At 44.0% G+C, this 11,400-nt stretch overlaps 1 protein-coding gene across 1 annotated transcript; it reads right to left on the reverse strand.

The window, feature by feature from the left end:
* Positions 1-1,043: 1,043 nt before the first annotated feature.
* Positions 1,044-11,184, reverse strand: IL17D (interleukin 17D). The gene is made up of 3 exons (XM_083854968.1): positions 10,978-11,184; positions 10,602-10,900; positions 1,044-2,806 (listed from the first exon to the last, which is right to left on the reverse strand). Exons 1-3 carry the CDS (start codon positions 10,990-10,992, stop codon positions 2,491-2,493), a joined length of 630 nt encoding a protein of 209 aa, XP_083711094.1. The 5' UTR covers positions 10,993-11,184; the 3' UTR covers positions 1,044-2,490.
* Between the last annotated feature and the right edge of the window lie 216 nt (positions 11,185-11,400).

Here is an 11,400-nt window from a genome sequence, read left to right on the forward strand (position 1 = left end):
TTGCACATCCCAGGAATTCCCTGAACATCCTCTAGTTACTTGAAAACCTCAAAATGACTCCATAATTTATGTCTGGAGGACAAGAGAGAGTTGCAATTAAAAAAAAAAAATATTGCAAAAGAGAGTTTCAATTTAAAAAGATTTTTTTTTTTTCCCCACATCATGCAAATATATCCATGTGCTCTAATAACTAATTTGTTGCAGACAAATTCATGTAACAAAAGTGTGTGGGCAGACAATGAGTTCTGCTGGAGGGCAGTGTTTGGCCAGACTTAGCTGGTAGCCCCTCTGGGTATTTACTAAATGTTGTGCTGCACAGTTGGATGTTTTGCTGTTGTTGTTTGGGGTCATTTTATTGCCTGTTAGGATGAAGACTTTGTTTTCTATGCCATGGAATCTGAAGGTTCAACTTCACACTGCCTTAAGTGTACATGTGGAGAAAAACCTCACAGTGTAATGGTGAAACTGGAGGGCATCAGGCGACTGAAACATCACCTAGTGCAGTGTTTCTCCAGTGTTGTGGGTCAGCCTCCCTTTTGATCCCCTCTGATTACCATTTCCTTCTGCTCAGAGGGTGAGAAGTTCTTCCACGTTAGGAGGAAGGAAAAGAAGTTGTAACTGCTGCAAGTATTTACATTCTCTGGGGAAAATATAACTACCTATAATTGCTGGCAGCAGCCAGGCAATTAGCTGTTTTCTGAGTAGTATAAACATTTTGTGACCATTTTTGAACTCACCTTTGAGGATCCCCTTGAGATAGACACACCACAATCTGAGGAAACAGATCTAAAGACAAGGAGAACTGAGGAAAAGCATCTGCACAAAAAACACAGCTACAAACTTCAATCTGACATTGTGATGGGAATCTTTATTCATTTCTGGAGTTCTTAAAGTTACTTTAGGCTTTGTAAAAAAGATTCACAGATTGCACTGTAAAAATACTGTTGTGCTAGACTGAGTCTGAGAGAGCACAGTTAATAATTTTGCACCAAGACATGGAGTTGTCATATGACTTTCAGTCTGTCTTCAACTTGTTAATAGTCTTTCCATTCATCCAACAACACTCCAAAGGAGAGTGTGTTTATGTAGTGTAGGGGCTTTCTCTGCTATGAATTAAGGCCAATTTCAAGATTCATGTTGTAGCAGATACATTGCTGCATATGATGTTTATTCTGTAAAGATATTGCAGTCAGGATCCTTCAGCTGTAAAAGAGATTCTCTGCTGTGCAATCAGAGGTTTATCCGTTTTGGCGAGTGTGGCTCTCTGAAGAATTATGTTTGTGCAAGGCATGCCTGGTCATTCCTGATTCTCATTCACTAGGCTGAGTCAACTTCAGTCTCGTGCTCTGGAAATGCAAGTTTTTGTGTATGCAGGGTTTCTGGTGAGGGCCTGCCATCAAGTTCCATCAGCAGTAGGCTGCACAGATGGAAGGCTGCCCGTCTGCAGAGCATCAGCTTTTGCAGGTGATCTAGCATAAGGAGAAATGAGTAGCAGTAATTGTAAAAATCATTTGGATTTAACAAGTTTGGGTTGGCTGGGACTCAACTCAATGACCTCTTGTAGGATCTGGAAGTTCAGACCTAGCCTTATTCACCTGCAGCACACCTGAGCTTGTGAAGCTGATCCTTGGTACTTACTTTTTAATGGGGAATCTCCTCTACTAACATGAAAAAGGTTTTGGCCTTTCAGCTGCATGGAACACAAGTTTTATCACAAGGAAGTTAAGCAGTCAGTGATGGATGAAATTGAATACAGAATTCTTGGGACCCAAACTGTGTTTTTCTAATTGATGTTTTCTGTGTAATTAGCCCACATCGAGAAAGTCCACTGCATTTTTACAATATTCTAGCAGGTTTTTTTTCAACACCTTTGTATCCTGAGCAATTTGGCAAGTTTAAAAATAGCAAGCACATAGAATATTGCTTCATGAATAACTCCAACTCAGCAAAGGCTTTCTTGCTGTAGTGTATAAATTAGCCAAAGTGGTAACAGCTCAAAGGCAAAGCTTGAAGTTTATGCAGTATAAAGGGAGACTCTCCCAGCCTGAGAAATTATCCTTTTAACTGCTGATTTGTCACATGTACAGCAGCTATGTGATTTTTATGTAAGGGTACTTAAAAGTAGAATATAAGAGATTCCTTAAAAATATCTACAACCAGTAGCTTGCTATAGTAATAGCTACCATGTCTTGCAGTTGCATCATCTAAAATTTACTGTGAATAAGCAAAGATAAAATGTTCTGCTCTAAGGAAAAACAAAGGCTACTTTGGAGTTTGCAATAATGAACTAAGCAATTGAGTTACATGAGCTAAAGGAGTAGAATGAATTGCCATCTCTGATGATGTGAGTGACTGGACTTTCCATCTGATATCTGAAATAACTGTAAACAGAAAAAGAGGGCGAGTGTGTTTGCTGCTGCGGTGCAGTTTCCTGAGGTGGTGAGATGACGATGTGAGGCCAGTACTGAAACATGACTTTTAATACATTCTTCACTCCGACGAGGGCTTGTTCTGGCCCACCAACAACTTCACTTCTTGCTTATCTAGGCTGGAATTGACGCTCTCCGCCTCCTTTTCCTGCTCGGGGACGCAGGTGCAGCCCACGGGGATGGTGATGTAATCCTCGGTGTAGACGTAGCGGCCCCCGGCGCAGGCGGGCGTGCGGCGCAGGATGACCGTGGGCATGAACACCGGCGTGCTGCGGAAGTGCAGGCTCTCCTCGCCGAAAATCCCCATCAGGCAGCCCTTGCAAAGGCAGTAGGCTTCGGGAATGTACTTAGGGTATCTCGTGGGATCGTAGGAGATTCTAGAGGGAAGCAAATAAAGATTCGTTAGTACCTCTAAAACAAGGTAATCTGGAATTATATAATCCTATGTATTATTATAATTATTATATAATTATAATAATTATATCGTGGTTTTGTTGTCTCTGCCAGGAAAAAATAGCTGTAGCTGTTGCTGTCTGGCTTCTGATGTGTAAAGTGTAAAGAAAAAAACATGAACAGCTTACAGAACTGATTAGGTCCTACAGTGCACATGGAAGTATGAAGGGTCTGGTTTTCTGAATTGTGAGATTCAAGGGTTTAAACAGAATGAGTTTTGCATTTTGGACCAAATGGGTAAACAGAGCATTAAAAAGCAGACTTGGGCATTTCTAAACTTTTTATCTGCCTTGAGTTCTTAAAAAACTCCTTCAAAAACTGTTAAAACCTTGACATGATGTTTTAAAATTTAGTAATTTAAATAGAATTGAATTGTACTATTATTTCTGCAATAGGTTTTTCTCCCTAGTATACTTGGGGTTATAAATGTGCCTTCCCCTTGAAAGCAGAACTCTGTATTGCTTTTTGTAATTCATGTCTACTGTATCTTCCTCTAACCAGAGAAGAGCAACATTTTCATGCTCACACTGAGATAAACTGCACCATCCTGGGATGGGACATCCACAGCTTCTCTGGGCAACCTGTGCCAGTGTCTCACCACCCTCACTTCTTAATTCTTCCCAGTATCTGATCTAAACCTGTCCTCTTCCAGTTTAAAGCCATTATTCCTTGTCCTATCACTCCATGCCCTTGAAGAGTCTTCCAGCTCTCTTGTAGGCCCCCTTTAGATACTGGAAGGCTCAGCCTGTCTTTATTGGAGAGGTTCTCCATCCCTTTGAGCATTTTCATGGCCTTCTCTGGACTCACTCTAACAGGTCCATGTGCTCCTTGTGTTGTAGTCCCAGAGCTGAATGCACTCCTCCAGGTGGGATCTCTTAATAGATCTTAAAGTGAACTTAAATTCTAATAGATTTAAAGTCATTTCTAAATTGTGTTTCTCAGATTTGGCAGCACTTCCTTGGGTATCAAAGTGTTCACCTTTTATCTCTTCAGGCTGTCTGAGATGAGAAGAGGTTTCATGTTTGGAAGAGGCAGAACCCTAAGTCTGTCTCAAGCTGTGACTACAGTCACTGCTAGTCCACAAAATCTGGCTTTGTGAGAACAGGCAGCCTGGCTCTCCCTCTCATACCCACTGATGTTTTTCTGGTCTTGGAATTGATCAAGGAACTCATTCAACTGAGGAGTAACTCTATCAAAAGCTGGGGTTTGGTCTGTCAGCCTTGCCATACATGTACACAGAGCTCTGCACCAACCAGCCAGAGTGAACAAGCAGCTTTAGGCAGGGACAGAAGGGAGCTGAAGGGAGCTGCCCTTTTCAGAAGTATCACCAGTTTATCTGGTTAAAGGAAATCTGGAATCACAGCTTTTGCCAAACACAAATTTGATTATCCTGTCATCAAGGAAAAGAGACTTTTTTAGTATATCTATAATGACCATTATGTGTGTATATATATATATATATATATATAATTAAAGAATTTGTTTTCCTCACAAAAAAAATCTGACCAGTTGTCATACAGCCAGACATCTGGGATGTTGCAGATATTTTTTGCAATGCTCCTCTGTCCCATTTATACTCGCTTACTTTCCCCAGGAAATACCTTCATGTTACAGGATCTCACACTAGTGTGAAATAAAATGTCTGGTAGCCAGCAGAAGGGAAGAAAGGGGAACACAGGTCTTTCTACTGTGATACATTTCCATTTCAAACTCAAGTGTGAGTAATTTCAGTGGTGGATTGTTAAATACACCATGTGTCAAGTTATTGGTATTTCCTCTACTGTATTATCTCTAGCACCTGGTTTATGCTGTTACTGGAAAGCATGAACATGCTTCTGCATGCAAACATGAGAAGTTTCACTCATAACAGGAGAACACTGTCACTGGAATCGTGGTCTACAACCATCTTTCTCCTCCAAATTCCCATGTGGAAAAAGTCAGGTATTTTAATGGGGCAGGTTTTTGAAAGATGGTGTGGTTGTTGGCGTGGTTTTCTACTTTCCAAGGGAAAAAAAATCTCTTGTAGTACTAAGTTTGATGTCAATACATGTGAGGACTGGAAGGAGTCAGAGAGAATCCAAACTTGATGATGGATTCAAAATATAGATGTGGTTCTGCATCCAGACCAGAACTTCAAGGCTGAAGCCCCTAAGTAAGTAATGCCTCCTGAAATTAATACCTTAACTCAAATGTCACTAAAATTTGGAGCCATATGTAAGCCACATGTAAGGTTCTGCATCTTCAGCTCAAATGTGTTCAGAAAAGCCATATAAATAAAACCTCATTTGTGTCTTTCTAGGCAACCCAGACCTACTTGGGTCAGAGCCACTAACAAACAGTAACAGCCAGCATTTAGCTGAATAAATGCAGCTGGACCTGCTTCCTTCTGTTTGCATGAACTGAGCATACATCTTTCACGCTGTGCAGAGAATGACCACTGCCTCAGCTGCTGTAGTTGGATTCCTCTCCTATACTCCAACAAGTACAAGTCATGTTTTAACATCTTCTCCTGGAAGAGGATAAACATTTTTGATCCAGTTAATCAACCAGGTAAAATGCATGCACCAAGTTCCTGCTACATCTCCTACACCCAAAAGATGGATGGAGCTGGGAAAAGTGGTGGAGAACCAGAGAAGTGCAACTTTACACTGGTATTTAAGTGTCCCCTGCAGCCTTGTGTCACTTGCTGTGGCCACTGCTGCAAACCAGACAGCCCAGACACTTCCACGAGGATTGCCCTTGTCCTGTGAACTCAGGTCACCACTACATAAGGCCAAGTCTGCCTGGCCAGCACTCCTGGTTCACAAGCGACAGCAGCAGTGAACTGTGCTGGGCTGGTCTATTCCCATCTGCTGGAACAAGAAGCAGGTTTGTGCTGAACTGGAACTGCTAATGAAGTGTGACTCGGCTGCTTTTCCTTATGACCCCGTGAGTGCTCTGAGAGCTCCCAGTGAAAAACAAACTTCCTGCCATTTACGTACTAAGCCTGGAAACTCGAGAGAGAACTTTCTGTCAGAAGTAAAACTCTTGCAGAGACTTAATCTGCCTTCTCCTGCACTGCTACTTTTATATGTAGTATTTTTAATAATATTGTCACTTCATAATTTCCAAGCTTCTGATTCCACAGGGTCAGATGCTGTGCTGGGGCAGGGAGCTGACTCTAGAAAATCACTTAGCACTGGGCTAACAGCTGGATGTTATCAAAAGTCTAATAAGCAGATCATCATCCCCTTCCTTCACACTCTGAAATACTTACAGGATTAAGAGCTAACAGCTTTTTTCCCCCTTGCCAAGACATTTATTTCCCTACAGCAGGTGTTCTTTTGTTCATGTTATGCTTAGTTTATTTTATATACAGGCAGCAACATAGTTACTACTACTATAGGTAGCACGGTGCTTGCACAAAAATAGCCCAGTGCTAACTGATTTTCTGAAGAGTTATACAAATATGCTCAACTAAAAAGGATGGCAGCTCTGCATCCCCTTCTATTTTTTCCCTTGGCTGCATCTTTGGAACATGCACACTGTGCAGCATGGTAATGATAAATTCTGGAAAATGCCTTGGATAAGCTTCTAGAAAATCACTGGAGTATTGTTTGAAGGAAAGCCCTCCTGTATGACTTTTTCAAACACACTGCAGACAAGATTGGCTTTTACCAGTGAAAAATGACTTGCCTGTATTACTTTTATTAAGGTTTTATGTAAATGAGCACTAAGCCAAGGATGCTTATGAACTGAAACTGATTTTTGAAAAACAGAAAAAACAAGCTGGGCAATGTTTGCAAGAGGGACTGGCTAACTTGGCTAACATCATCAGAGCAACACTGACAATAAAAGTTACATCTTTGTAAATTGACCATTAGTAGATGCAGGATTAGGCCCCAGAGGCAGAAAAAAAAAAGCCACAGGATTTGGAAATTCAGAAACATGAATGACTTCTTGAATACACATAAAGAAATTTTCCTAAACTCACGTAGAAGTGTGTTTGCAAACCAGCTATGATTGTTATTACAGCCTTAGGACATCAGAAAATATAAAAAGATCTGATACATACAGCTGGTTAATGAATGTCATCTGTGCTCTGCAGTACCATGAATGGAATCACAAGTCAGCACTACCTGTAAAAATGCTGCTGACTTCACCGGGATCTGATTTTTCATCAACATTTGCTCTGAGCTTTATGATCAGACCACCACAAATGTTTAGGCAGACTCTTAAAATTAATCCTTTTTATAATGGCTCCTGTCTATGAGCAACTTTTCTGTGCATCTCTGGAGCTGTGTTTGCACTGCCAATGATTCACCATGATTGTGGCTTCTGTAAATGTTAACAAGAGCACCTGTCCTGTGCTCTCAGCAGGGTCTGCAGGTCCACCCATATCATTAATTCTTGTTAAGCAACTCTGAACCACAGCAGTAGCCAAGTGGCCCATGCCAGAACCTCCTTGTACAAGCAGCTTTCTGGATTTCATTGACTGTCCAGGTAATACTGCTAAAAAGGACAAGGAACCCCTGGACAGATGTCACAGGCTGGCACACAGTCAGCCTGATGATTTCATGGAAGGACGATTTCATGGCAGAACTTCTGCTGCTGGGTCTATTTTTTAAAATAGCTGGGTAATTTGTAGCCCAGATTCCTGAACTGCTGAGCAAATCCAGCATGCTCAACTGACTTCAGGGAACTCTGCTGTCTCTTTATAGCTCTGCAGAGCAAAGAGTGATTCGTGTGATTAAACTCTGTGCCCTGAGTTATATACTGATCTCCTGTGGCCACCAGGATGGAATTTCAGTATCAGACACACAAAGTAGAATTTTTTCCCTAACTTTTGCCTTAAATACCACCTGTTGGTTGATGCTAGCAGCAGGATTGGGGACCAGATGGATCTGTGGTGTAATCCATATACAACTCCTGTATCTCTGGGTTGCAGCAAGCAAAAAATGATGTAAGTCTTGATTTTTGCATAACCAAATTATAAAAGCAAGTAATGTAAAATAAACAGTAAGTAAAGAACAAAGACAAAGAAGCCACACAAGGTTTATCTGAATTGTGAGCCATTCAAACCTAATTCTTCTAGACTTAAACAGAATGACAGGCTTGGATGCAGATGATGCAGCAGAGCCAACATTATACACAGTTCTCTAATATATTTGATTCTTTCTCATAAATGCTGATATGAAAAAATTCCAGTTGACTTGGACTGAGCAGTCATGTGAACAGAAAAATTACAAACAGCAGCGTTAAACAGCTGGGAGCAGGTGCCTGGGGAGATACTCAGGAGAAGGTAAGTAGAGCCAGACTTAATATCTTTATTATTAATGACCTGGAATAGGGAGTATAAACAGTATGTTAATGAAATCTGCAGCTGGTAACAATGGGAACTGCTGCAACACCAATGAAGACAGAGAAACAGCCTGAGGTATCTCAGGCATTAAAATGCATGTCAAAAAGAAAAAAAACAGCCTTTATGCACAGAGCAAAAATGAATTGCACTGTAAGTCTGTAGGTGCAGAAAAGAAGCTGGAGAGCAGGATGTCTGTGAGACACTGGAACGGGACAGGCATCTTGATGCAAATTTCAAGTAGCCAAATTCAGCCTTTGAGCAGTGTCCTGGCAGGGCGTACAAGAGGGGTCTGCCTACAGTGAATTTATGAGCATTCACTACCAGAACAACTTTGGTGATTCAGAAGGCAGTTCAGGAGATAGCAATGAATCTGTGAAGGGGAGCAATTTATGAAGGAAAATAATGAAATGCAAGTAGTCTTGTCAAGAAAGTGCGGTAGTACGGAAGAGTGCCATGTGCAGCTTTTCAGATTAACACTGCAGCCACGGAGAAGAAATTTTTGGGGCTAAGTGAAATTGGTTAACCATTGACAAAGCATAATGGGACATTACTTGCAGTCTTTAATGGAGAGCTGTGTGTCCCTCTCAAAGACATGGAATAACTCTATAGGGATTAAGGAGTTTCCAGGGTACCCAGCTAAAGACCACAGAACAAAATTTTCACCTCTAGCTTCAAAATCTATGAGATAGCAGGTGGTAATAGCCAATGCACGATAGCAGTCTTATATTTTACACTTTAATTACACATCTTGAGATACCTGTTGCTGTCTCATTGCACACTAATGATAGAGTAAAAATGCAGTCATAAAAAAAGCTGCAAATGAGATCTGTTAACTAGACAGGGTACTCAGGCCTCTTTACTCTAGAAAAACATTTTTCCCTCTGAATATAATTTTAGATTTTTGCTTTTAATGATGTAATATTTCTTCCCCACTATCTTTTAAAATTTGTAACTTGGAGATGTCATCAAGTTACTTGATGTAAATGGTTAGTGTCTGAAAACACTCAGACAAAAAGTACAGTGGATTTACTCTTGTAAGCCAAGCCCCAAAAGCAGCTCCATTAAGAAGTGATCCTATATGGAGCGCCAGCTGAAAATAAATACATGCCCAATGAGATGTAAGGATGGAAGGCACTGTTTTCAAACCAGAGGAACAGTTTTCTGGTAGCACTAGTATTTTGCATAACCACTGTAAAAAATACCTGAGCCCAAAGGTAGATGTTTCATTCATGGTGTTTGCTTTGTGCAAAGGTAGATTAAAAATTCTTAGGTAGCTTAAAAATCCTCAGTGTTCTAAGAGAAAATGTATTGCTAAAAATACTTTGCTTATGAAAGGCTTACTGAGCAAATAAACCATCCTTCTCTCAGTAGGGTTACTTCTTACACTGAAAGCGAGCAAAACCCATGCCATAAAATAAATATTTATTGGAGAGCCTAACAAGGAGATAACTGTTTGCTGAATACACAGGAACTGCATCAAAGTATGTACCAGGGATAATATATAAAAAGTAGCAAGAAGAAAGTTAGATCCTTTTAAGTTTGCACATTTTAGCTTCTTGTTGTCTGCAGTCCTTTACAGAAAGCTGTAAACAGGACTCAGTCTTACTCAAACCACCAGAAGACTTCATAGTCTTCTGAGAATGTGATCACAGATTGGGTTTAGCATGCTAGATCAGTGGTTTCCAAGCTTTTCCAGAGCTTCCTGTAGAAGTGCAGGCCCTTGTTTTGTGTGTTAACCAGCCTCACAACAAACTTACTTTACTTAGTTGTTTTTATGCCCCTGTTTCCCTGTCAGCCCCTGTTTCCACCTCGGAGGAAGGAGGTTTGCAAAGTACAGGTTGGAAACACAGGTGTAGAGTATTGCCGTGCTCATTTATTGCCTCCAGCCCTGGGGAGTGTTTGGTCGGTGACTGGAACACAGACTGTGTCCTGATGTTTTTTAGAGACAGCAGAGCGTCTGGAGGCACATTTTGGGGAAAGCATCTGAGTCCCTCTGCAGTCAAGAGGAGCTTCTTTGGAGGTGACTCTTTGCTGAGAGTCTCTGACTGTCACATACGGCAATTTGCCCGAGTGACTTTGTGAGTTTGTTCTGTGCTCCCGGGTGGGTGCGAGCTCCATCTCACGGCTTGCTGCACCTCGTTCATTTCTCTTTTTGCCCATTAGACATATTCCTCACACGAGCTGTTTTTAGACAATTACCTTATCTCGCCTGTTAGACCCGAGCCTGTCCCGCAGCCGCTCCCGGAGCCGCGGCCGCCCCTCTCCCCCCGGGCAGGGCAGGGCAAAGCTGCCGGTGCCTCTCGGGGACCCCCCTCGGCTCCTTCGGCCCGCCGGGCCCCCTGAGGCGGTCGCACCCCCTTCCCCGTCCCCGGAGTCACCTGTAAGCCCAGGGCGACGCGCTGCGCAGGTTGACGGGGAGCCGGACCCTCCTGTCGGCGGGCGGGCGCGCCCCGGCGGGGCAGCTGGCGTTGTGCTGGCGGCCCGGCGGCTCGGGCTGCAGCGTGTGGTGGAAGGCGCTGAGCATCCCCGCCGCCAGCCGCCCGTACAGCTGCTCCAGCAGCTCCTCGGGCCGCTCGCCGCAGGTCCGTGTCCGCGCCGGCCGCTGCTTGGGCGCCCTGGCGGCCTCCGGGCGGAGCGGGAGCGGCAGCAGCAGCAGCGCCAGCAGCGCCGCCCGCACCTGCAACGAGCCGGCCGTCAGGGGACACGGGGACACCGGGACACCGCCCGCCACCGCCCCAGCCCCGCAGCCCTTACCCTGCCTCGCTGCATGGCGCCCGGGCCGCTTCTCCTCCAGGGAGCCGGGGAGAGCGGCGCCGCGCCGTGCCACTGCCTCTCCCGGCGGAGCAGCTGCTGGAAAAGTGCCCCGCGCCTCACGGCATCGCCCCTGGCCTCGCCTGCCAGCAGCACGCTCGGCCGCGCTCACGGGGGCGGCGGGCGCGGGCCGGTCCCGCATCCCAGAGCGGCCCCGGACACCCCGGGCACGGGCGGGTCCGGCCCCGGGCCCTGGGCGATTTGGCCCAGTCGGAGCCAAAGTGTCAAGGCTGATGTGGAAAAACGTGGGGTTTTCCAGCTGGGGAAGGGGCTGCTCTAGCCAGGACTCTCCCAGTCACTTTAGGGCAGTTGGCGCTGTCCCTCGTAGAGGGCTGGGATTTCCGACTTGCCCGACTCCAAGCAGCA

The sequence above is a fragment of the Zosterops lateralis genome (assembly GCF_965231275.1).
Source record: "Zosterops lateralis genome assembly, chromosome: 2".
Classification (NCBI taxonomy): Eukaryota; Metazoa; Chordata; class Aves; order Passeriformes; family Zosteropidae; genus Zosterops; species Zosterops lateralis.